Below are 24,589 nucleotides of genomic sequence, written 5' to 3' on the forward strand. Positions count from 1 at the left end.
GAAACCTCTCACAGTTCATGGGATCTATCAGCTAAAGACTTAATGGATTTCTCGTCCCTTGCGTGAACAATGTAAATCCATTTTAAAAAAGAAACGCTACTCAGCAGAAACCTTATGGTTTTAAACTGAAGTTGATGGGTTAGAGATGGAATGTACCATTAAAACCTACCCATTTTAAAGTGGTAATAAGGAGACAGATGCATATTTGAATGTTTCTCTTTAATTTTTCCAACACCTAATCTCTCGAATGAGAGCAATCAGAAAAGAGGCATTCTAATTCTCTTGTGGGATAGAGAAGGCGCCAGAGATCAAGTGATAACCACGCTGTGTCTCCAGCCATTCTCAGGAGACTTTTGGCTATGTGTGAACCCAAAACAGAGAAGAGAGTTTTAAGCACAGTGTCTGCCAGAACTTCAACAGCAGACGCGCTTCTGCTCTCATGGCATGAACCCAAACCGTGGACAATCTGTTTCAGAAGGCTTTGCAGAATGTCAGGCTTGCACATTCTGCTTTAGTTTACATAAAGATCTTTCTCACACACACATACCTCGAAGCTAAAAGAACAATGAGGTCTTGAAGTTAGTCACTCTAAAGGTAGAAAGTGCCAGACGTGAGGTTACATATGCAACCCAAATTTAGTTCCTCGTATGAGTTCATGATTAGACATGCTTTAATTACATGGCCACACAACTTTTTCCATAAGGACAGTGATAACCAAGGCCTGACTTACTAGGGAAGCACAGAAGTAATGAACACAGTGGGTATCACCACGTGCTGGACAGTCCTAATGAAGGACACTTTGACCAGTCTGCACAGTAAGAAAAGGACAGCACAGCACAGCTCTGTCCTGCACAGTGGAGACAGGAGGCCGAGGAACTTCCCCGTGCCATGTCAGCAGGCTCCTTCCCACCAAAAACTGCCTGCTGTAAGGGCATGAAAGGAGAAGAGCAGAGAGGGAAGGCAGCAGGCTGCAGCACAAAGCACGACATCAGGGGAATCGCCGACAAAAAGGGGCAGGCTGCAGCCAAGGTTGCTCTCTAGCCTATGACCTGCTTTGTTTCTGCAGCAATCTGGTTCACATTAGGAGTGCAGCACTGACAAAACTGGGGGGGTGGGGGGTGTTGTTGTGGGTTTTTTGGTTGTTTTGTTTGTTTGTTTGTTTGTTTGTTTGGGGGGAGGGGGGAAGGGCGGTGTCATTTGCTGGCAATTCCGTGGCTTTTCTCACCTCTTCTCTAAATATCTCTTTGTTCAGCCTCGTGCCTTTGAAACTTTACGCTCAGGTCTAGCTATCTTTGTATTTTCAGCCCTAAGAACAAAGTAGGCACGAACTCGAAAACAACCGTGGACTCATCAAGGCCTAAAGTTCTCCCCAGCACGAGGCCCCCCAATCATCTCCACGACCCCGAGCCGCCGCGGCGTTACCGAAACGCGGTCTGACTGCCGCGACCGCCTCAAGGAGCGGCTCGTGCTTCCCCGGCCCGCCTCAGCTCAGCAGGTGAGGGACGCCGCGGGAAGCTCGGCCGGAGGGCGCCCGGCTCCCCGGGGTTTTAAGGTCGCCTCTCAAGGCGCCGTTTTCTCCTCGCCGCGTCTTCAGCGAGACGCCCTGCGAGGGCGCCCGGAGCCCCGCCGGCCCGGGGGGACCGGCGTCTGCCGGGATCGCCCTTCAGGGATCGGGACGAGGCGAGCGCCGTTCTTCGCGGAGCTCGGCAAAAGCGGAGCGCCGAGGAGGCCCTCGCCAGCGGCGGCCGACCGCTGCGGGCGGCCCCGGCGGCAGGCAGGCCGCGGCGGGGCCGGGCCGGGCCAGGCGGCCGCGGCGAGGCGGGGCAGGCGGCCGAGGCGGGGCGGCGGCTCGCTCCCGCTTGGCGCGCCGCCGCCGCCCGCCAGGCGCCACGGCCGCGGGGCCGGGCAGCGCCCCCAGGTGCGCCTCGCTCCCCGCCGCTCCCCGGCAGCCCGGCCGGCTCCGCGCCGCCCGGCACCGCCTCCGCAGCGCGGCGGGAAGGGAGGGCCGGGAGGGCTCCGAGTCCGAGCCGGCCCCGCGCGCAGCCCCCCGTGGCCGGGAGCGCCGGGCACGCCGGAGCCCCGGGTCGCGGCGCCGAGCCCGATCCGATGGCGGCTGTGACCGGGGCTCGGTGTGATTTACGCGGTGTTCGCTGCCGAAGGGAGGTTTAAAGATCAGTAATGAAGTCGCACGCTCGGCTGCTCGGGCGTTTATGGAAAAGCGATTGGCCGGGTCCGATAAATCAATCCTGCTCCTCCGGCCTCTGTCCCACTGGTTTCAGCGCTCCAGAATTTTCTCCCTTGCGGAAGGAACCACATCTAACCGGGCGCCGCGTGGAAACGCACCGTGCCAGAAGCCAACGTGCTAATTAATTATAGATTAATGGCAGCTAAAACTCGGCCGGAACGACACAGAGAAAAAAAAAAAGATCCACGCTGACCAAACGTAGCGTGTCATCACATACATTACGGTCACTTGAAATTCTGTCTTCCGGGGGGCACCGCATAACGCCCTCGGCGCCCTGCCCAGCTGGCAGCGGGCTTTGCTGGGGGCTGAGGTCAAACCCACGGGAGTCCCGAGCTCTGCATCCCGCCCGGCCCTGCTGAGGGCGCCGGGAGAGGAGAGCTGAACAACCTGCCCGCGTTTCCTCTGCTTGGGTTTGAGCTGCTCGAGCCTTGAGTCACCGGCGGAGGAAGAGCGCGGTCACTCGTCAGTCTATTCGTTCCGACGTATAAAGAATGTTTCTGGCTTTGTTTTATTCAAAGCTTAATTTGAAACTGATTAAAAATTAGCCCTCGGACTGCGCACTGGATTGCAGCCAGACGCGGTGCTGCCGCTCCTCGGGACTCCGGAAATACCCGGCAGGACCGGGAGGGAAACCGAGGGCTCCCACTCGGCTGGTTGGGATGGAAGCGCGGTGCCACGGCTGCAGCCTTTCACATTTTAATTGTTCTGAACCGGCGGGGTATTTCGCCAGAACCGACACGTCAACGGTGGGAGCAATCACACCTACAGGAGGAGGATGTCGTGGTTTTTGATTTCCTCTTCGTCTCGCACACAAACACCGCATTTCTGGATCTGTCTGTGTACACACGCATAGAAAATTGTGGGTGGCTGCATACCGCACACACGCGTACATAAATTTCTCTAATATGTTTCCACGCTCAGGGGCCGGATCGGCGGCAAATAAACGTTCCCTGATTTAGAGCGCTCCTCAGGTGCTGCAAACACTGATGAACCAAAATCCGTACGCAGAAAATGAGCGCTTCCTTCGTACGCACACACATACACACACGGCCAGAGAGAGGGAGAAGGAGAGGGAGGAAAAGAAAGGAAAGGGGAACTCGATTTATTCTCATTTGTTTATCTCTAGATTTTCCCCCCTTTCTGCAAATTCATTTGAATAGCTTTCAAGCTGCAAAATGGAAATGTGGCTCCTGCCCTCTATTTCAGCAGCAGCGTCCTGGCAACAGAGCAATTTTCTATCATCAAGGATAAATGGCATCGAACAGAACATTCTGATAAAAAAGAAAAAAAGCTTTAGCCCGAGAAGCCCATGATTGCTGCCCTTCCTGTCTGTCATCCCTTTACAAAATCCTCTCCTCCAAACCTGAGCTGCATGCTGTCAGAGCTAATAACGTCTTCTGAAGAAAAGGGGAAGAAACGGCATTCATGCACAATGTTCCCATTTATTACATAGAGTGCTTATTTAAAAATCGCAAATATATTTGTTTGGTTCACCGCAAATTAAAACCGAGATATAGGAAGTTACGCGATGCAACAATTATTCGTGTCACAGCAGAGCATCAAACCCTCATATCTTGCTTTTCCATTGGTTAGTGCGTGTGCGCGCGTTGTGTATGTGTGTGTAACGCAGGGAATATCCCTTGTTATGAAAATAAAAAACCACTCCGATCCTCTGGGTAAGGCTGTGTTTTGTTGGTCTAGAGCTAAGGGGGAACAAAACGCACACTGATGTAGGCAGGCAGAGCCCGAGCGCGGGGGACCGAGCGCAGAGCCGCCCGCAGAGGCCGGCCGGTGTGCGGAGCTGCCGGGTGCGCGGGGCGAGGTGCGGCCGTCCCGGCCCCGCATACTGGCTTTGGCTGAGAGTGCGGAGTGCGCGCCTGCAGGGAGAGGGACTACGAGGCGTGGAGGAACCCCGTGGGGCTGTCCGAGCTCTCTCTCAGAGCAGGCCGAGGAGATGTGGAAAGACAAGGCCGGGAGGCGCTGCCGGAGTGCCGGGGAGCGGCGATGGCTCCGTGCGGAGCCCGCACCTGCGCCACCTCCCCCGGCCCGTTCCCACCGCCGCTCCGTGACGACGGGAAGATTAACGAGGCCTCTCGGCAGCACCTGTCTGTTTAAGCTGTCGACACAGACAATTAATACTTTTAATTACCCCTACCGGGAAACTAACCAGAGCCCCTCCGCTCTGGGTTGCCCGCTGCGCTTTCTCACCCGCAAAAAGAAGCAGCGCGGCGGAGGGAGGAGCGGCGTGGGGGGCGGGGGGGTTCTTCGTTGAAAGATTGGGAATTATTATAGGGGGTCGGGGGGGGGTGGGGGGGGGGGAAGATTTGAGTTTGGGTTTATTTACTCTGCTTCCCCCAGAACCCCGAGGAACGCACAGCGCTGGCCCTCATGAGGACTCCCTGAGACCATCCCGGCCCTGGCGGCCCACGGGCTCCCCGCACACACGGCTCCGGCCCGTCCTCGGGCACCGCTCCCTGTGCCCCAGCGCTATGAGGAGCCGGGAGCTCCCCTGTGGGAACCCCGCGCCTCTCTCGGGCCTCGCAGCTCTGTCATAGCCGCGGTGTCCCGCGTTAAAACAATGTAAATCCGCGACGGATCCTGAATGTGAATGAGGCATGGGTCGTGTGACTGCTGCTGAGCTGTGCCGCGCCGAATGTGGCTTTAATTAAATGTCTTCCGGCTCTAAAAGATTACACGTTGTGCAAAATATATCCTAGCATGAAATTCACTTCCACGATACGAAATTAGGTTACTTATAAATGTCTTCATTAAAAAAAAAAAAAAAAAAATCACTTCTCTCCGTTTTGCTTTCTGCTTTGTCGAATAGAGCGCTCCGGCGGGGAAGGAGGGCTGGGACCGTGTATTTATAGCGGCACGTGTAACAAAACCTGCCCGAGCGGGCGGACGAGGGCTGCTCGCTGCAATTCGCAGCACGGGAAAGTCAATCCCGAGCTGATTCGTTTCAGCCCCGCTGTCAGAGCCCGCTGCCTCCGCACCCCGTGCTGCGGAGCTCCCACCTCCTCCCCCCGCATCCCTCCGCGGCTGTGCAGGGCTGGGCGTGGGTCGGGCAGGTGGGGAGAGTCGGCCCGCTTCTCTCCCAAAATAAAATTAATTAAATCCTTAAAACTAATAAAAAAATAATTCTAGTCGGGAGGAGGGCAGCTCGCGGTGAGCCTCGGACCGCCGGCACAGAGCGGTTCCCTCGGTATGGGGGGACCGAAGCCGCCTCAGGCAGCGTTATGTTGGTCCCTTCTTTTTTACGCCCTGAGATCTGGGATCTCGCCTATAGATGGGTTTCTGTAGAGAGATCAGATAATGGATCGCTCCGGATTACCGTGCTAAATTAACTTCTAGATTTGTTTTTATAGTCCGTTGAGACCCTGACAAAAGGGGCAGTAGAGAGATAGAGATGCGAGATAAACCCATCGGGCAATCTCATTTCATGGCAATGAGCGAAGAGCCCTCCTCGCAATCGACTCGAGATAACGAGGCTGCCTGAAGGAACGAGCAAAGCCCGGATATTTACTTCTTTTCCTATTAAATAAACCTCAATAACTGCATTGACTTTGCGCGGTGTTTACTACATTTTCATTCAGCGCTTGGGTAAATGCATCCCTGAAGGTAGAGTAAATAATTGCACTGATCTCAACAAGGGAAACGTGTAGGCATCTGAAGCGTACTAAAAATAAACGAAGGCGATCAGACTGTAGGGAGAGGACCTCGCGCTCGTTGCCGCAGTTAAAGCCCCTCTCCCCCATCGGGGCCGCGCTGCTGGCGGTGCGCGGCTCTGTCTGGGAACAGGCGGCCGCTGCCGCAACAGAAATTGCAGTCCCTGCCCCGACTTGAAAGAGCCTCGGGTTTCCATCCACCTCTGAGCCCTTCCGAGATGGGCACTTGAGAGCGGTGGTTTTTCTTTTTTCTTTTTTTCTTTTTTTCTCTCTCTTTTTTTTTTTTTTTTTTTTTTTTAATTTTTATTGGATGGCGTCTTCTTCTGCTGACAGAAGAAGAGCTTCATTCTTGTTGTTGTTTTTTCTTTCAGTTGAAAAGAAAACAAACCAACACGAGTCCCCGCTAAAACCAACATCTCTGTTTCAGCAGTTCCCGCGCCGCCAGGGAAGCAGCCAAAGCGAAACCCCGCGGGCAGAGCTCCGCACACCAGCGGCTGCCCCGGGAGCTGCTCCCCCGCCCCGCAGCGGAAGGACCCCCGCGGGCCCCGTGTCCCGCAGGGAGGGGAGAGCCCTCCGCAGGGTCTCCCCAGGCCCCCCCGCTGCTTGGCCGCATACCTGGGCAGGTGCGGGAGGCGGACGGCCCTCTGCCCCGGCTCCGCGGGGTCCCGTCCCCCACCCGCAGCCCGGAGCCGAATTCCATTTCAAAGCAGATATCCGCCCCCATCCCACACCCCGTCGGGGGAGACAACCAACGACAACAGCAAAACAAAACATTAAGCAAACAAAAAGCCCCAACCCCCGGCTCTCCGCAGAGCCACACATTGAACGAATCTGGCTGTAAGGTTTTAATTACAGCGAAGCCTTCGCTACAAATCTGTACAAGAGACAGTGGCTGGTTCCCTCTGGATCTTTCCCCTTCTGCCTCCCATTATTTTGACCCACGCTCCGACATAGAAAGCGGCGTGTGGGATCCAGCTGCGAGGCCGGGCTTGGGGTTTACCCCTCCGCCCCCGCCACTTCCTTCACACTCGCGGTATGGAAAGCCATCGACGCCTGCCTGTCTGTTCCGATGGTAGCGGCTTGAAATCCAGAGCCTCTCCTTAAAATAGGTCGGGAGCATTCGCTCGCCGCAGGGCAAACGCTTCTGCGCGACCGCTTGGCGTGGCCCGAGGAGCGCTCCGAGAGCCGCGGCACGCGTGCGTGCGATTTTCAGTGTTCAAGAGTGTGCCATTTTCACGAGCGTGCGATTTTCGGGGGCGTGGAAGCCGTTCTGCAGCCGGGGAGAAATCCCGTCCCTCTGCGGTGGGAGCCGCTCCGCAAGAATGTGTCTGGAGCAGCTCGCTGCCAGCAGGAATATTCCTCTGCTTCCCACCTCTCCCCACCCGGTGCTTTTCGGAGACCCCAGCGCTCTGCCCTTTCCTTTGTTCATTCGATTCTGCTGTTAAAAAAGCGTAGGGTCAGGCACTGATCCTCGTCCTCTCACCAAACTTGAGCGTTTCTCTGTCCCTTTGAAAAACAGCATTGCGAGACTGGATTGCTTGTGGGTTCTCTAGGGGAAAAAAAACGCGCGCACGGATATCATTCCTGAAAGACGCTTCTTCCCTACTCGGGACGGGACAGAAAACACTCTCCATGGCCCTCATGTGAACTGGGGTGGGAGGATACGCGCAGCGCATCCCTCATCCCTTCAGCTACTCCTCACCAAACGAGCTCACTCCAGGGGAGCGCCATCAGCTGCCGCCCCCAGCAAACCACGCGCGGAACAACCCGGCACGGGATCCTGCCGCTCGCAGAGCCCACCCGCACAAAGCCTGCGAGGGGATGAGAAAGAAAAGGCGAATGTTTGTTTTCCCCTGTTGTTATTGTTGAACGCATGAATGAATGAATGAATGAATGAATGGAACAGAAGGTGCTCCGAGGCATATAGGAAACCTCTGGCCGTTTATATTAACTTCCTTTTATGCCCTAAAAATAGAACCCCGTTTCCTGTTGTTCGTCAGCTCCTTCTAAGCGTTGTGTCTTCTGTGACATCTTTCAATTCGCAAACGCAACTTTAAACCACGCTTTGGTCTTTTGAAAGCCTTGTTCACAAACATCATTAATGCGACGCGGCTTAACGTGACACAGGGCAGCGGCGGCACGAAGTCACCCCGTCCCTCTCACGGGCTGCCCGGTGCGCTCTGCCCGCTCTTCGCCCGTGACCGTGGGGACACGGAGGGCACCGAGGCCGCGCTGCTCCCCGGCTCGCAGCCGGTTCGGGGTGCGGAGGCCTCCGTGCCCCTGGGCGAGCGTGGGGGCTTGCGGGGAGCCCGACAGAGGGAAAGCAGACCAAGGCTCACCCCGGCTCACCCCTCTGCCTTCAAGTCCCGAGGTTTTATTTCTTCAACTCGTGGCTGGAGCGGGTTGGATCCCCGGTATCTCCGACATACTGGGGGCCGTATGAGAAGAAACACCCCCACATCTGCCGTCTCCCACACGACACCAAAGTGTGGTCCCTTCGAGCCAGAGGACACGAAGAAAGCAGAGGTTTGAGGGGGGAGAAAAAGAAAACAATAAATATTGACAAGCAGCGTGACTCCTTGCAGCCGTGTCATTAACATCGGCCAATCAACGGCAGCTCCATACCGGGAGATTTGCCTAATTAAATTGGGGGAAATGATCGGTGTGAGGCTGGATGGAGTCAGCTGTCCCGACGGCTCTGGAGGGTGGCTGAACGCTGCGGGGGGAGCAGCGCGGGGTGCCGGGGTGTCCCCGAGAGCTCCCGCTCCGCTGGCGCCCACCGACGGTTCCAGGGGCACCTGAGCCGGGCCCGGGTCCGGCCGGTCGCACTGCCGCCCTCCGAGGGGAGCAGCTCCGCGGGGCTCCCTCCCCTTCCCCTGTCCTTTCTGCTCCGCGGTGTCTGATTCAGACTCCTCGACCCTTTCTGCGAGGAGGCACCTCGATACTAAAGCAAAGCGTTCTGCATGCCCAGCCCGTCCCGATTCCCGGCTAGCATCCATTGTGCAGAGGGAATTATTTCGAAATAAGGAAGCGCCGTGTCGCAATCACTCCCCGGACCATTTTCTGACACCTTTTGTTACGCGTGCTCGGGCTGCTAGAGAAAATGCCAACGTGTGCACCTGCGGGAAAGTGCCTTGGTGATGTTAGCAGCGGGCTGAAGGGGATACAGCAGTAGTACTGCAGAATGGACCTGTGCCATGGAGCATGTCACCACAGCCACGCACACAGAGTCCCAGAAGGAACTCTCTCTCTCCTTTCTCTCCCCATTCTCTATATTTTTGTTCGCCGTGGGGGTATACGCGCCGGCTCAGGTTTCCCTTTCGCGTGTTCAAGTGGAACTCGTGTTAAAGCCGGGGAACAAGGCAGGACACTTCAGCCTCATTCAGAGTCACTGAACCGACTCCGAAAGCTCGAGAAGTGAAACACCGACGGGAGCTGTGGGGGGGGGCTGGGGGGAAATACGACCCCCTCCCAAAAGCCCCCCCCCCCCCCCCAAGCCCCCTGCAGCGCCCGAAGACGAACACCGGGCCCGGAGCTCCCGTGCCCGACTCCCGCAACCCCGCGGCCCCCGGCACCAGCGGCTGCACCCCCAGCAGCCGGGGCTGAGGACTGGGGGAGGCAAACAGCAAAAAGAAATGAAGAATAGGAAATCAGAAAAAAAAAAAATCAATCCGAAGTAACACTAACAATAATAATAACCTTCTGAATATTTCCGAGAGCGACGTGTTAAAAAAAAAAATAAATAAAGGAAACAAACAAAAAAATCTATGAAAGCGTCCTCTGGGACAGCCGCTGTGCCAGGCGGTGTCGGGACCTGCGCTGCTCCGGGGCTCTCCGGGCTGCGAGGGCTTCGCAAGCGGCCGCCGCCGGTGCCGGTGTTGGTTTTCAAAACCCGCAGCCTCCATCCAAGCAGCCCCTTCCCGCTGCGGAAACTTTCGGTTCTCGCTACGCCGTGTCCTTCCTACCTCAGTCCTCCGCGCTGGGGTCGGCTCTGGAGCTGTGCTGCCCGAGAGGAGAGTTCAGCGAGGGAAAGGGGAAAAGAGAGGGAGAGGGGAGAGAGGGGAGAGAGATCCTCCGCGGTGCCGGATCAAAGTTAATGTCTTTCCCCGGTCCATCTTTGAGAGAGAAGTGGTAGTACCACCTGGATGCTCGGATATAAATCCCCTTGCAAATAATAAATGGATTAATAATAACAAGGTATGAAGTTCTTTTTATAGAAAAAAAGGAGAGAATTGAAACTAAATGCGGCAGTTAGACAACCATTTTGATAAGAGGATAATTGAGGCGACACTGGTGTATAATTAGAGGATAATTTATGCTATATCCACTTTTATTCCACCTCCCAAAATAAACCCAGTCCATAATCATTACAGGCAAATTGTTCTGAATTTTATAGCAGCAATTTGAACAAAGTACTGCAGTTAATCATGGGAGATTTTTGTGTATTCCTGATTAGAAGTCTAATTGCCTCCTTCCAGAAAGTAAAAATAACTGTAAAACGACTCTATTTTTATCATTAACAATGTTGACAATAAAATAAAATCAACCGGAATTGTAATCTAAAGACAAATTTAGGGCGAAGGCGCTTTTCCTTGGGTCGTTTATATCCTAATCAAGCTTTGCCAAAACCGCTAACCGCACGTAGCCATTTGCATATATTTGAAAGCGATTACGGGAGCCGGCTGCTCGCAGGCGGAAAAAGAAATAATAATAATAATGCGGGGAAAAAAAAGGCGCGGGGAGCGCGCGCGCGGCCGGCGGCGGCGCGCAAGAGAGAAAATAGCGCGCAAATCGTGATTGAAGGGCGAGAGAAGGGGGAAGGGGGGGTTGAGGGCGCGCATCCCCTCGCCCCGCACCTCATCCCGCCCCGCGCAACGCGCGCTCCTCGTTCTGCGCGGGGTGGGGGGAGGCGGGGAGTTGCGCGCCCCCGCGGGCTGCGCGCGCGGTGGCGCGCCGGGGCGGTGACGTCAGGAGGCTGAGTGACCAATGGGGAAGCGCTGCCCTCCGGAGCCGAACCATTCGACTTGTGGCGTTCCTGCCCTTCACGCCGAAGGCGCGCCGGAGCCCAACTTTGGCAGAAGCCACCTTAAAACCTCCGCCCGGGACTCCGCCAGCCCCCAAAAACACCCGGCGGGGGGATGAGGAGCGGGGACAAAACGCGCCGGGAGTAGCCCTGCCCCCCCTTTCCCCCCCCCCCCCCCTCCGCACACAGCCCTCCCCTTCTCCTCCCCTCCCTCGGTTAACAAGGCCCCTCTCGCACTACGGGAGCCTTAAAAAAATAAACCCGCCGCCTCCAGCGGTGCCGCGGCGGTGGCCGGGCAGGGCGGCCGGGCGCGGGGGGCGAGCCGGAGAGCCTCGCTCTCTGCCTCCCCGCCGTCGATGATGACCATGACCACGATGGCTGACGGGTTGGACGCGCAGGACTCCTCCAAATCCGCCTTCATGGAGTTCGGGCAGCAGCAGCCGCCGCCGCAGCCGCCGCCGCCGCCCCACTCGCAGCAGAGCTCGCCGGCCATGGCCGGAGCGCACTACCCGCTGCACTGCCTGCACTCCGCCGCCGGCTCGCACCCGCACCACCAGCACCACCACCACAGCTCGCCCTACTCCGGCACCGGCGGCTCCTACAACCACCGCTCGCTCGCCGCCTACCCCTACGTGAGCCACTCGCAGCACAGCCCCTACCTGCAGTCCTACCACACCAGCGGCGCGCCCAGCCAGACGCGGCCGGACGACGCAGGTGAGCGGGGCCCGGAGCTCCGGCCTCCCCCCTCGCCTCTCCCCTTCGCCGTGCCCCCCCCCCTTTCCTCCCCCCGGGGCCGGCATCCCCCATCGCGCTGCGGGGCCGTCTCGTCGATATCCGCGCAACGCTGTTTTTCGCAGGGAGCCGATGTTTGCGTGCAGCGTGCGGAGGGGCGAGAGGGGGGGGGGGGGGGAGAAAGCATTGTTGCAGGTCTCGGGCTGCTGCCTCCCGAGAGCCGGGCGATGAGCTGTGTGCGGCCGCGAGGCCCTGGCTTCCAAACCTTCCGCTTTCGTTTTTTGTTTTACTCGTTATTTTTATTGTTAATTATTTTCCCCCGGGGGGGGCCGCACGATGTTATGTGGCGTCCGCGGCCCGGGGGGACGGCTGGGGGGCAATCTGCGGCGGAGCTCCCAGCTGCGGCTTTTCGCTTTGCAGATCAGCAGAAAACGACTGTGATCGAAAACGGCGAGATCAGATTCAACGGGAAAGGGAAAAAGATCCGGAAGCCCCGAACCATATACTCCAGCCTTCAGCTGCAGGCGTTAAACCACCGCTTCCAGCAGACTCAGTACCTGGCGCTCCCGGAGCGAGCCGAGCTGGCGGCCTCCCTCGGCCTGACCCAGACGCAGGTAATTGCGGCGGCCCCGCACCGCCCGCTGCCCCGGGCCCGGCCCCGCACCGCCGCGCTCGGATCTGTGCGCGCCGCGCAGCGCTCCGCCGCTGGAGGAGCCGAGCGGGGCCCTTCCCTCGGCCCTTCCGCCGCCACAATAAAGTGCTGGAGTTGCCTCTCTGTTCGGATGGGAGCGATCGCGGCGCCAGCGCTGCCCGGCTGCAGGAGAAGAACAAAGCAGAGGCGCTGGGCCCGGTGCGGGGCTGAGAGCGGGGCCACGCAGCGACCTATAGGCAGAGGGGAAGCGGGAACTCGTTAGGAGATACCTGTGAGCTCGATGGTTAATTGCGCCTGGATGGAGAACGCCAACGCAGTGCTCGCCGCCGGGCAAAATGTGCGGAGGTGATCAGAGATGCGGGGACCGGAGCGGCCGTGTGCGGAGCAGTGGCGCTGGGCCGGGCCGAACGCGGGTCACAGCCGGGCCGGGCCCATCTCGGCCTCGGGGAGAGGGACTGGAGGGCCCAGAGCAGGGGCTCAGCGAGAAAGCCGGGTGGATGGGTTTGGGCCGGGGGAGCTGTAGCGAGTAGAGTCCGTGCTTTGCCGTGACCAGTAATAGCAGCTGCTTCCAGACAGAGGGTTTAAAATACGCCTCAAACGTGAAGCACGGAGACAGAGCCGGTGGCTGCAGCGATGGGTGCGGTGCGCGCTGCTTCCCTTGCGCAGGTGTAAGGGCCCGAGCTGACGGTGCAGATAGACGTAGTCCTAACGGTACATCTGCCGAGTCCGTGAGGTCAGATTCACACAGGAAGCCACCTTTGTTCGATTTTGAGGCATATAGTTTCATATATACTTTAGCCTTCCCTTTTAGTAATTTCTGTAATAACTGTGAGTTCCGCAGCCCGACCCGGGTGCTGATCTCAGCCAGGGAGGTGGGACGGGGCCCGGAGCCGTTCCCACAGCCAGCAGTTCTCTGAGAAATGAGAATTTCCATTTCCTGATCAAGACCTGTGCCAATAAAGTCGCTGCCCGGCCCCGCTGTGCCTCTCCCCCCCCCTCCCCCCCAGGACCCGCGCACGCTTTGGGATGCGCGATGCGCGCACGGTGCCCTTTGTCCATTGGCTCCTAGCTCCTGGCACCAAACCAGGCAGATGCCCGCAGCTGACAACAGCCGCCAGGTGATGGAGTCACCCCAAAATTCGGAACGAGGCACTAGTAGAGCGCAATGACTCCCGCCCCATGCGTGCTGCACCCCATCCCCAGGCCGTCCCGGCGCTGCCTCCGCACCCATTGCCCCGGCGCTCACTCCACAGTCCCCGCAGCCCTCACAGCCCCGGTTCCCGCAGCCCTAACGCTCGCTGCCTTTCGCTTGCAGGTGAAGATCTGGTTCCAGAACAAGCGCTCCAAGTTCAAGAAGCTGCTGAAGCAGGGCAGCAACCCCCACGAGAGCGACCCTCTGCCCGGCTCCGCCGCGCTGTCCCCGCGCTCCCCGGCACTGCCGCCGGTTTGGGACGTTTCGGCGTCTGCCAAGGGCGTCAACATGCCCCCCAACAGCTACATGCCCGGCTATTCCCACTGGTACTCCTCTCCACACCAAGACACAATGCAGAGACCGCAGATGATGTGAACTGTCCGAGACAACCCACGGCCCGAGGACGCCCGGCGCGGCCCGGCCCGAGCGGAGCGGCGGTGCGGGGGGGGGTTGCCTTTCGTTTGTTTCATTTTTTTGAAGTAACCTCAGCGATCGCTCTCGGGCAGAACGAGCCACGTCCCACTGCGGCGCGGGGGAGACGCTTCTCTATGTTCACTCGGACCCCGGGGCACCGCCGCCTCTTTCTGTGCGGAGTGCGCGGACTTTTGGCTGACTTCGCCCTCGAGAAGGACCCGAACCGCAGCAGGGCTGTCTCTCTGCGTTCCGTGAGCTATGGACACTGCGCGGTGAGAGACTGCTCCGAGCTCCCTCATTGTCATACCCCGAATGCGGATGGGGAGAAAAAATTAAACAGGGAGAGAAAAGGAGGGGTAACGAAATGAAGAGGGAAAACAAATTAAATAAAAAGAACTGGTTGCGAATGAAAATGTACCGCGAGCTCGGAGCACGGCCACGCAGCGCGGACTGCACGCGTACGGGGAGCATCTGCAGCCCGACGGGAACCGCACGGAGAGCCGCCGGCAGCCCCGCACCCTGCAAACCCCGGCGGACCGACAGCCGGACGGACGGTTGGACTGACAGACATACAGCCGGACTGACAGACAGCCGGACCCGCGGAGCAGCCCGACACCCCGCTCCTGCTGCTGGACCTCCCTCCCGAGCGACCTTTCTGTATATATTGTTGAATTTTAGCTGTACATAATACTTTGTATGGTTTGGTCTCCTTTCATATCTAGAGTAAAAGCCACCAAGCGCCCGCCCGCCTCGCGTCTCTCTGCCCCGCAGCCCGGCCCCTGCCCCGCGCCGGGGAGGGGGAACGTCCGGGAGCCCCGCACAGCCGAATCCTGGGGCAGCTTGTCCCGTCCCGGTGCCGTCCCTCCGCCGTTCCCCGCGCAGAGCGTCGTGCCGCCCCGGCCCGGAACCCCCCGACGGCAGCACCCACCCCGCGGCGGGCAGAGCCCCGCAACCCCCGGCCCCGCAACGCCGGGACAACCGCTGCGGGAAGCGGCGGCCGCGGGGCCGACAGAGCCCGCGGAGCGCTCCGTCTAATGACAGCTACACACAGGCGTGCAAAGGACACTCACTGTAATTAGACACAAAGCAAAGACTACTTACCCAGAGACCCCGTTTGGGGGGTGGTGTGTTTTTTTTTGGGTTTGGTTTTTGTTTTTTTTTTTTTGCTTTGGTTTTTTTTTTTTTTTTTTTTTTTTGGATCGACATCCCCGCTCTGTCAGTCTTCGGAGTGCTTTAGAGCTGCTCGGTCCTGTCATTTCCTACCATTCGCATTGTTACAGTAAGAAAAAGGTTTTCTTTTCTTTTTTTCCCCTTCCCACTGTGAAACTTTGGGTTCAGAGCTCCCCAGGATCAGCCCCGAACAAAGCCTCCAGCTGCAGCGCCATCCAATTTGAGGCAGACATTGGGGACAATTTAAGGTTTTTATCCACAAGAAGGTTTTTTTTCCATTCTCTTAAATGCAGCCATAATTAGAGTAATTTTTCATGTAGCCCGCTGATTACAGCGTTTTTACCGTCAAAGATAATTACCTGTAATTTTCTTCCACTTTTAATACTAAAAAGCCATCTTTATTTAGATTCGGGAACAGGAAAGGCGAAACAAAAGAGGAAAATTATTCTGTTATTCATACACAAATTGCAGAGACGTAGGGCCTAAAATTGAAAATTAACCCAAATTATAATGCTGAAAAGAATGGAAGAGGCTTCGGCGGTACAGCTGCGAGCGGGGCTCCCCGCATTATTCAAATGACACCGGCGGCGGCCCCGAGTGCGGGCCGAGGGGGGAGCGCGGCCTTCGCGCCGGATGCGCTGAGCCGGGCCGGGCCGAACCGGGCCGGGCCGGCCAGTTGTGCAGAGTCGGTTTTAACCCTTCCGTCGCCGCCCCGAGCCGGCGCTGCGGGCCGCGGGGAAGCCTCCCCCCCGCACCCCTACAACCTCCCACGAGGGCAGGATCCGGGGAAAGCCAGACGGCCAAAGAGCAAAGGAGTGATAAAAAAGAGCCCGGTGAGAGTAACGCGGTAGGAGAAGCGGTGCGGGCAGGCCGCTCCGCCGGCGGGATGGGCGGCGAGTGACAGCGGGGGCAGAGCCGCGTCCCACCCGCGCGGCCGCCGACTCTCATGAAACAGCGGCATCTATGGACCGAGAGGCGGCACGCCCGCCCGCCCGCCCGCTCGCATCCCGGCCCCCGCTCGGCCGCCGCTCGCCGCAGGCGCTGCGCGGTGCCCCGCCACCGCCCTCCCGCCGGCCCTGCCGCCCCTGTGCGCGCTGTTCCCTCCGCGCACGGCTGCGGAGAGCGGAGGCGCGGCGCCGGGGGATCGCGCGGGGAGCGGCGGCGGAGCCCCGGGGGGAGGCGGGGAAGAGGCGCGGAGCGACCCCGAGCGCGGAGCCCCACACTTACCGTGCCCGGTGGGTCCGGCAAGGCGCGGGGCCGCGCGCGTACACTGAGCCCGAACGGTGCGGGGTATTTTTCTGCGGCTCAGGGCAGAAGCGCTTTCTCTATATTCGTGGTTGAGTGAGCACATCCAGGTGTGAAATTGTTTGCACACCCCGGCACCTCTTATATTGCCAGCAAAATTAGCTGTTATTACTGTCACTGTTTAGTGATGGTTAGCTTGATAAAAAAAACGGCTGTAATCAAGACCTGGCGCATCTTTGCAAATTACAGATAATTGTAAACGTCCAGATTATGATAATAGCATCCTAATCCAGCCCGCGATGTAATTATTACGGAGTGTTACATCTGAAACTGTCCAGTAGGGCTCATTCAGCCATTATTCAGACCCTATTTTTGCACTGCAAATGGGTTGCTGAGTTGAAAATGTACGATTGTAATTTCGCGGGGCACTCAATGAGTAATGGTATAGGGAGAGAGAAACACAAAAGTGAAACGCGAACGGGAGCGATCAAATCAAACTCCGAAGGACAAAAGAGTGTTTGATTCCGAGGGAACGAGAGGAGCGGGAATTAAGAAAGGAGCGAATCAGCGCTGCGCGGCGGTGCGGGGCCCGGGGGGAGCGGCGCGGGGCGCTGACGGGCGCTGGGGGGCGATGAGCGGGGCGACGCGGCGGGTCCCGGCCCCGCACTGCGGCTCTGCCCGCCGCCCGCGGCCGGCGGCGGGTACCGCGCATCCCCCGCCGAGGTGCGGAGCGGCCTTACGCGCTGCCCCGCACCCCTGCAGCAGCAGCAGGCAGAGATCCTTAGGGAAATTAGCGCGCAACCTGCTAATTGTCATTAATTAAGCTCAAAGAGCCCGACTAACAGGACTACCTGAGGCTCGCGGGGTTCGCGCGTGGGGGGGGGGGGGTTCCCTTTCGCCTCCTGATGCGCTTTTGTGAACCCCGGGGACGGTGGGCGCAGGGCCGCATGTGGCTGGAGGCTACAATGGGGACAGGGGAGCGGCGGCTCTTGCAGCTCGGGGCCTTCCTTCGCGCGGGGATGGATGGAAGCGGTGCTTAGGAAAGGAGAGATAAGGTCCACGGGCAGCGCGAGCCCTGCAAAGGCGCTGTGTGACGCGCATCGAGGAGAGAGCAGAAGTTTCCCGGAGTGGAGGGTGGCTCCGCTGCCTGACAGGAGCCGGGCAGGGGATGCAGCGCCCGGGGAGTCCGCGCTCAGGCAGCCCCACCAGGAAGAGCGACGGCAGCGGGCGGGCGGCTGCGGGCCCGCACCTGGGAGGGAAAGTACGAGGCCGGAATCTGAGAGTGGAGCGTGGCTCCCGTGGGTACGCAAATACCAGGGGAGGGCAGGGGCTCGGCCCTCGCCGCCGTGTGAGCGGACTTTGCGCGGAACAAAGGGCAGCATCGAGGATGGAACACAGGTTCTTCCTCACCCAAAAAAAAGCAGAGTGGAAGGGCGGCCCCGTGCGAGCTCTGCGGTTCCATTTCCACAGCCCCCGCCCGACCCCTCTGGCAGGTCATTGCCCCGCTGCGGGCGGCTGCTCCGAGCGCTGAGAGTAAGAAGGGGGGTTTCCCTTCCACCCCGACTTTACCGAAGCAACACATCTCCGTCCTACAGCCACCCCCACAACCACCTCAGTGTATCAATCGCGTGGCACGAATCACAGATATTTGTAATCGCTGCCACATGCACGGTGACCCCCGGGGCGGGCACGGAACGGGGATGGAGTGGACACGGAGTGGGCATGGATGGGGAGAGAAGGCGAGAAGTGTCCGCAGAGCCGCGCTGCGGGTGGGGGGACACGGGGTTGGGAGAGGGAAGCCGTTCTGTGCCAAGGGGAGCAGAGATGGTGGGGGAGCGCAGCAGGGATCCATGGGGGAGGGTTTTCCATGGTGCCCATGGCTGTGTGTGTGTGTGTGTCTGACTGTGTGTGTGTGTGTCTGTGCGTGTTTGTGTCAGGCCCTGCGGCTCAGCCCTGGAGCCGCTCGGCACCCACAGGAATGCGGCTCCTCTCGGATCCCCGAGCTGCCCCGGCTCCTCATGGAAGTGGCCGCCAGGAAAAGAGAAGGGCGGGGAAGAGAGAGCGAGGGGAAAAAGAAAGAAAAAGAAAAAAAAAAAAAAAGGAAAAAAAGAAAAAAAAATTAAGCAACAACAACAAAAAAACCAACCCTCCCGAGCCAGCAATCCGTCGTGCCCAAAGAGAGCGTCAGACAAAGGACACTTCATCCCATCCCGTCTCCCATCCCCTTCACGGTTTCTCTTCGGCCGCCGCCAGGCCCCGGGACAGGCGCCGGCACAGGGCACGGGGCACAGAGCACAGAGCACAGAGCACAGGGCACAGGGCACAGCACAGCGTCCCCACCGGCGCTGGGCTGCTCACCTCGCGGGCAGAGGGGCAGCGGCCGGGCGCGGTGCGACTCCCAGCCAGGGCCTCTGCCCGGGGCACAGTGCCGGCGCTCCCAGCGCTGCCGCCGCCCCCGGGCTCCCGGTGGGGGAGGGAAGGAGTGAGCGCGAAGGGACCGGCGGGGAGGGACCGAGCCGGGGCTGCCATCTCGGGGTCTGAGGGGAGAAATCTCGGCGAAAGGGGGAAGCTCCGGCTACAGGTCCCAAACGAACAGCAAAAATAAAAAGAATACTGCTTGACTAAAGCTAAACGAGGAGGAAGAAAATAAAAAAGTCGGGATTTTCTTTTTTCATTTAATTTGATTTTTGAAGGAGATGGAAGTTGGCCAAAGAGACCAACCGAGCAGCTCCGCGGTCGCTCCCTATAAATCCTAAAGCCGGGACCGCCCGCAGCGCCCCGGGCGTCCTGCTCGCGGTCCCCTGCCCCGCCGCAAGGCCGCCTTCCCGCTGCTCGCCTCGGCCCCGCTGCTCCCGGCATCGGGATGTCGCCGCGCATCCCGGCTGTCCTCCATTTTTCCGCCGCCGCCGTCCCACCCGCGGGGCCCGGGGATGTCCCGCCCCGTGCGCGCAGATGCAGCGGTGAGAATCCCTGCACCGGATGAACCCGCGGGAGCGTGGGGAGCGGGGCTTTGCCCTTCTCTCCTCTCCGGCCCGGCAAAACGCCTCTCCGTCTGCATCTGGGCTTTTTTTTTTTTTTTTTTTGTTTTTTTTTTTTTTGTTTTTTTTTTTTTTTTTTTTTTTTTTTTTTTTTTTTTCCAGAAGGGGTGATTTGGGAACGCTTCTCGTGGTCGAAATAATTTTATTTTATTCAGAATATACAGTTTAATTCCTCTATCTACAATTATTTACAAGGGTTAAAATAACATTGAAAAAAAGTCTCTGGAAAAGTTGAGGTCATAGATTTCAAGGCACCATTGACAGTGTCCACAGCTGAGCCGAAAAACGTCCGCACGGTATAAAAAAGGGTTCCTTTGAAATGCAATAAGTTACATGCACAAGCTTTACACATTTTAACCTTTTTGTTGTTGTTGTTGTCGTTTGTTTCGCTTCCCTTTAAAAATCCCCCATACGCATTCCTTTCGTTATTATTCCTTAACCGTAAAACACAGGAGTCCAGGGAGCGGAATACAAAAGAAGCAGAAGGCTTCGGCCCTCAGTAGATCGTCCCGGAGGGCAGCGCCAAAGGGTGCTGTAGGGAGCCGTGGGGCTGCAGGTGGGAGCCGAGGGGGCTGGCGGCGGGGGTACCAGGCGGAGGGGCTCTCCAGGTAGCTGCCGGGAGACGGATTGGCGGCGGGCGGGTGCCCGTGCCCGTGGTGGCCGAGGGAACGCGACGAGCCTTGAGGTTCCCACACCGCCGGCGACTGCGGGGAGTTGCAGGCCATGGGGTCGCTGGAGCTGGGGCTGTGCTCCGGGGGCATCTCCCCGTTCTTCATGATCTTCTTGATCTTGGACCTTTTGTTCTGGAACCAGATTTTCACCTGCGGGAGGGGGAGAGCGGAGGGAAACCCACACGGTCAGGGCCGGGCGCGGGCAACAGAGATCGCTGCGGGACCCCCCCTCCCCGCCCCGCCCCACAGCGCCCCGAGCCGCGTACCTGCGTCTGCGTGAGTCCCAGAGAGGCGGCCAGCTCGGCCCGCTCGGGCAGGGCGAGGTACTGGGTCTTCTGGAACCTCCTCTGCAACGCCGCCAGCTGAAAGCTGGAATAAATAGTCCGCGGTTTGCGCACTTTCTTTGGCTTGCCGTTCACCATCCTCACCTCGGGCTCCGCCACCTCCTTCTCTGCACGGGCGCAAGGGCGGGAGAGAGACACACACGCAGACGTTAAGGCGCGGGCCGGGCGGCGGCGCCGTCCCGACGGGCCCCCGCGGCTCCCCCCGGGCCGCCCGCGCCGGAGGCCGCTCCCTCCCTGCCCGCCGGGCTCCCCGCGGGGAGGGCGCTGCGGGAGCCCCACGCGCGGCTCCGGCTCCCCGTGTTCCGCGGGGAGGGGAGGGGAAAGGAAGGGAAGGGAAGGGAAGGGAAGGGAAGGGAAGGGAAGGGAAGGGAAGGGAAGGGAAGGGAAGGGAAGGGAAGGGAAGGGAAGGGAAGGGAAGGGAAGGGAAGGACCCGGCCCCGCAGGCACTCGCTCCTCCGCACCGCTCCGGCACCGCACCGCGTCCCGAGCTCCGCCGCGGTCCCTCTCGTTCTGAACCAAGCGCCGGGCGCTCGGCGTGCTCTCGTTATTTCCATACTTCTTTATCCCCACCTATCCTCCTTTGTATTTCTCAATATATCTTTTCTTACAAAGAAGCAACGCAGAGCGCTAAAATCGCGGCGCTCTCTGGCATAACCCCCCGATCCCGCTCCGCTCCCCCCCTCTCCGAGCAGGGACGGCAGCTCTCGTCGGCTCCGCGGTGCACCACGAGCCGGCCGTGCTCCCGTCCCGCGGATGGGGAAGGCAGCAGCGGGGCCCGGGTGAAGCTGACCGACGGCCGCCTCTCTCCGGAGCCCTTTCCGACGGGGTATGCGCTGGGAAAAGCGGACCCGGCGTTCCACTTTTTAAATTTGTTTTTCTTTCTTTCTTCCTTAATTTTCAAAGGTTTCTTTAATATGTTGTTCGTTTATTATTTTCTATCGTTAATTTATTATTATTTTTCTATTTTCCTCGCGGCCGCGGAAGCCCCGTCCCCGCGTCCCTCACCCCGCTCTCACCTGGCTGCCCCGCGGAGCTTTGCCCGCGGCCGTAGGCGCCTCCGTACTGGTGGTAGGGACTGCCGTAGCCGTAGTCCGCGTAGGCTTTGGCGGGGTAGCTGCCGGCGGAGCCGTTCATGCCGTATTGGTACTGGTAGGGGTTGAGCGCTTTGCCGTAGGAAGCCGAGGTAGGCGAGCAGTAGCCGTGCGGGGCCGCCCCCGTCGGGCTGTAGTAGTCGGAATCCGTAGCCGAGGACTCGGGTAAAGTGGGAGACTCCTGGGACGGGTGGTGCATGGCTGCGGCGCTCTGGAAAGGCGGCTGGAAGTCGGAGGACCTGATGTTGGGGACCCTTCTGTCAAACACTGCTGTCATAGCGCGGATCGCCGGGCTCAGGCGGACATGGCCGGGGGAGGCGGCTCGGCGCGGCGGCTGCGGCAGACTGCTGGCTGGGGCGCAGCATAGGCTTGGTTAAATCCTTAATTGCGCTCTTACGCACAGCAGGGTGGATCGGGTTCCATTGGCCAGAGCAATCGGGAGCAGCGACACCCTAACTCGTCCAACTAGTTTAGCACAACAAAGCTTTGGCTTAAAAAAAAAAAAAAAAAAAAAAAAAAAAAAAAGGGGGGGGGGTTGGGGGGGGGAAGTCCCATTCAAGCTCTTTTCAAGTGAATACCGACAGCAACGTCCTAACCGTACGGCAGTGACCGAACGGCTTCGAGATGGGGAACGACCCACGGAAGCCCCCGCCCCCCTCCCCCCCCCCACGAATGCCCCGGTCCCCTCGCAGCGCTATGCTCGGGGGCCTGGGGGGGTCCCATGAAGCTCCAGGAGCGTTTTCGTGTTTATGAAAGCTCCCAATTCGCACTGAAACACACGAAGAGGGGAAAGCGAGGGGGGGTATGGGGGGAAGCTGAACACTGTCATAAATTCCAGGGCACTGCACTCCGACACGTCCGGGCAGGACGGTGCCGTCTGAGCGCGGGGAGGAGAGGAGCTGGGATTTGGAATTTGGGGACTGGGACAGCAGCACCAAAACTTTGCTCTTGTTCTATTCCGAGTCAAAGCAGAGGAAAAAGAGTTCGATATTCAAGTAAAAAAAAAAGAAAACTCTTCCAGATATAACCCCCTCCCCCCAAATTATTTTTTAAGCATCCGCAGCCTCTGCAGTCCCATCGGAGACCACACAGACCCCCGTACTCGGGAGCTTTCAGCCCCCCACGCCTCCCGAACCCGATTTTCCTGACTTTCCGCTGTTTTTTTCCCCAGCGGTTTTTATTTAACACATCCGGTGGGGAGAGCGCGTTTTCAGCAACAGCCGGCCCCTGCTTTCCTCCCCACAATGCCCGCTTTGTTCCCGACACACGCTCCCCGAGCCGCGCCGGGGCCCCGCGCCCGCTGCGCCATTTCGGGCCGAGCCGGGCCGGGCCGGGCCGGGGGGCCCCGCGCTCACCCGCTCTCAGTCCCGGAGCGCAGCGCGGCTCGGCCGTGCCCGTGACAATAGCGCCACGCTGCGGCCGCGCGTGGGAGCGGCGCCGCGCTACCTGCGGCCCCCCCGCCCCGCCGCCGCCGCCCGTCCCCTCCGGGCCCAGACTGAGCGGCGGCGGCGGGCGCGGAGCCGGGCGGCCCCGCCAGCGCTGTCCCCGCAGGGCACGGAGAGCGGAGCGCGGGAGCCGCCGCCGGACAACGCGGCGATTGTTCCCGCCCGCGTCGGGGAGATGCCGCGGAGGCGGCGCGGGGGAAGGCCGGGAGCGGGGCGCCGGGCCCCGGACCCGAGTGGACGGCTCGGAGCCCACCGAGGGACGGGGCCGGGCTGCGGGCGCTGTCCCCCGGCACCGCCCTTCCCGTGGCGGCGTGGGAGTGCCCCGCGGCGCGGTGCCCCCCGCCTGGGAACCCGAAGGGTTCTCGGAGCGTTTCCGTCCCCGCGCCCCTCGGGGCTTTGTTTGCAGCCAACGAGCGAAATATTTCAGATGAAGCCTCTCAGACTTTTGGATGCAATCTTTCAATTGTTCAGAGAAAAATCTTTTACTTTCTGGAGAAAATATTCTAGCTCGGGCACAAAGTTTTTGCTGGAAACTGTATTTCCATGGAAATTGCTGGCAAAGAATGAAAGGAATTCCCTCCCCCCCCCCTTCCTTAAAAAAAAAAAAAAAAGAAAAAAAGAAAAAAAAAAGAAAAAAAAAACCCTCCACAGTGGAAACATGGATTAACTCATGTTTTACAGCAGTAGAAAATGGAGATTTCCCAAGAACTTGGACAACAGAGGGCTTCCTTCCAGCGCACTGCTCCAGGCTTCGCTCTCTGTACCCAGGGGCGGTTCCAAAGCAGGGGGCAAAGGGGTTGAACGTCCTCATGCCTGAGGCTGGAAACAAATGCGGTCTGCTTCAAAGCAAAAATCTCGCTGTGTTCAGTGCAGGGATGCACACGGTGATGAGGGGCAGTGAGTGCCCGAGAGTGTCACAGACCTGTGGTGAAAGGAGAGAATGCAGGAAAGGGTTTGGGGGTAAAAATAAAAGAGAACTGGGAGCAGGGAGGAGAAATAAACCTGGAAGAAAATCTGGTTTGAGTGTGGGACTTTCTGTTGGGGTTTCAGCAGCATTGCAGGGTCAGCAGGGAAGGGGCATTCCGGCACTCGTGGCGCTCTGGGGACAGGATCTGTTGGGTTCCTGTGTTCCCCTTCCCTGCCCTGAAGGCAGCTCATTTTCTGCCACCTGGGCATGGCTGCTGCTGTGTGTATGTGGTCTGGGCTCTCCGGGCTCCGCCTGCCCCAAACCTTAATGCTGCACAGAAAAACCGTGGCCTAGGAATTCCTAGTTCTGACGGAACTGGAATTTGCCCTTTAACAAACTCTGTGAAAGTTGTGTTTGTGACTGGCCCAAGAGCTGACATGAGGAGCACATGCTCCCACCTGCTTCCCCCAAATGGCAGTTCAGCTCAGCGCACACAGGCCCCTTTTTATAGGAAAGCAGACATTGTCTGGGCTGGGCGGCAAAGCAACGCCCATCCAGAGACCTCTTCCCACCTCCAGCCCTTGTCTCACACTGTGGGGTAAGGCTGCTCACCTCCCTGGGGCCATGGAGGCCAGCAGGGAAGCTCCCAAGATGATGCTGGCATTGGCTGCCTTTCCAGAGCTGCTGTGAGGCCGCTGGGGCTGCCCAACTTAGGTCTGGCATGGCCGTGAAGAGTGAGAGGATGAGCAGAG

At 59.0% G+C, this 24,589-nt stretch overlaps 3 protein-coding genes across 5 annotated transcripts in view; 1 reads left to right on the forward strand and 2 right to left on the reverse strand.

Annotated features, from left to right (window-relative positions):
* The window catches only part of LOC125695907 (uncharacterized), a 36,476-nt gene extending 20,038 nt beyond the window's left edge, over nucleotides 1-16,438 (reverse strand). The window contains exon 1 of one of the 3 annotated variants that reach the window (XR_007378092.1): nucleotides 16,324-16,438. Coding sequence is in view for 1 of the 3 variants with exons in the window: in XM_048950957.1 (XP_048806914.1) it covers nucleotides 8,263-8,912 (650 nt within the window). In the remaining 2 variants the exon portion in view is untranslated. Of the gene's footprint in view, nucleotides 1-8,262; nucleotides 9,306-9,878; nucleotides 11,059-16,323 lie in introns of those variants that run through there. The other 2 variants (XR_007378091.1, XM_048950957.1) reach the window with 2 other exon arrangements.
* Nucleotides 11,214-14,630, forward strand: DLX6 (distal-less homeobox 6). The gene is made up of 3 exons (XM_048950956.1): nucleotides 11,214-11,650; nucleotides 12,089-12,282; nucleotides 13,636-14,630. The coding sequence occupies exons 1-3, from the start codon at nucleotides 11,293-11,295 to the stop codon at nucleotides 13,885-13,887; spliced, it is 804 nt and encodes a 267-aa protein (XP_048806913.1). The 5' UTR covers nucleotides 11,214-11,292; the 3' UTR covers nucleotides 13,888-14,630.
* A 3,077-nt stretch (nucleotides 16,439-19,515) lies between the features above and the next one.
* DLX5 (distal-less homeobox 5) lies at nucleotides 19,516-21,895 on the reverse strand. Its single transcript, XM_048951164.1, is given in 4 exon segments — nucleotides 19,516-19,963; nucleotides 19,965-20,200; nucleotides 20,317-20,501; nucleotides 21,411-21,895. Coding segments are annotated over 4 exon segments (861 nt in total). The 5' UTR covers nucleotides 21,763-21,895; the 3' UTR covers nucleotides 19,516-19,875.
* Nucleotides 21,896-24,589: the final 2,694 nt, after the last annotated feature.

The sequence above is a fragment of the Lagopus muta genome, chromosome 7, assembly GCF_023343835.1.
Source record: "Lagopus muta isolate bLagMut1 chromosome 7, bLagMut1 primary, whole genome shotgun sequence".
In the NCBI taxonomy this organism is placed as follows: Eukaryota; Metazoa; Chordata; class Aves; order Galliformes; family Phasianidae; genus Lagopus; species Lagopus muta.

Excerpts from the sequence above, each read along its gene's own strand:
- DLX6 (XM_048950956.1), top strand. The coding sequence starts at position 11,293 with ATGATGACCATGACCACGATGGCTGACGGGTTGGACGCGCAGGACTCC. Across the intron at positions 11,651-12,088 it reads GACGCGGCCGGACGACGCAG|ATCAGCAGAAAACGACTGTG; the intron begins GTGAGCGGGGCC and ends TTCGCTTTGCAG. Across the intron at positions 12,283-13,635 it reads TCGGCCTGACCCAGACGCAG|GTGAAGATCTGGTTCCAGAA; the intron begins GTAATTGCGGCG and ends TTTCGCTTGCAG.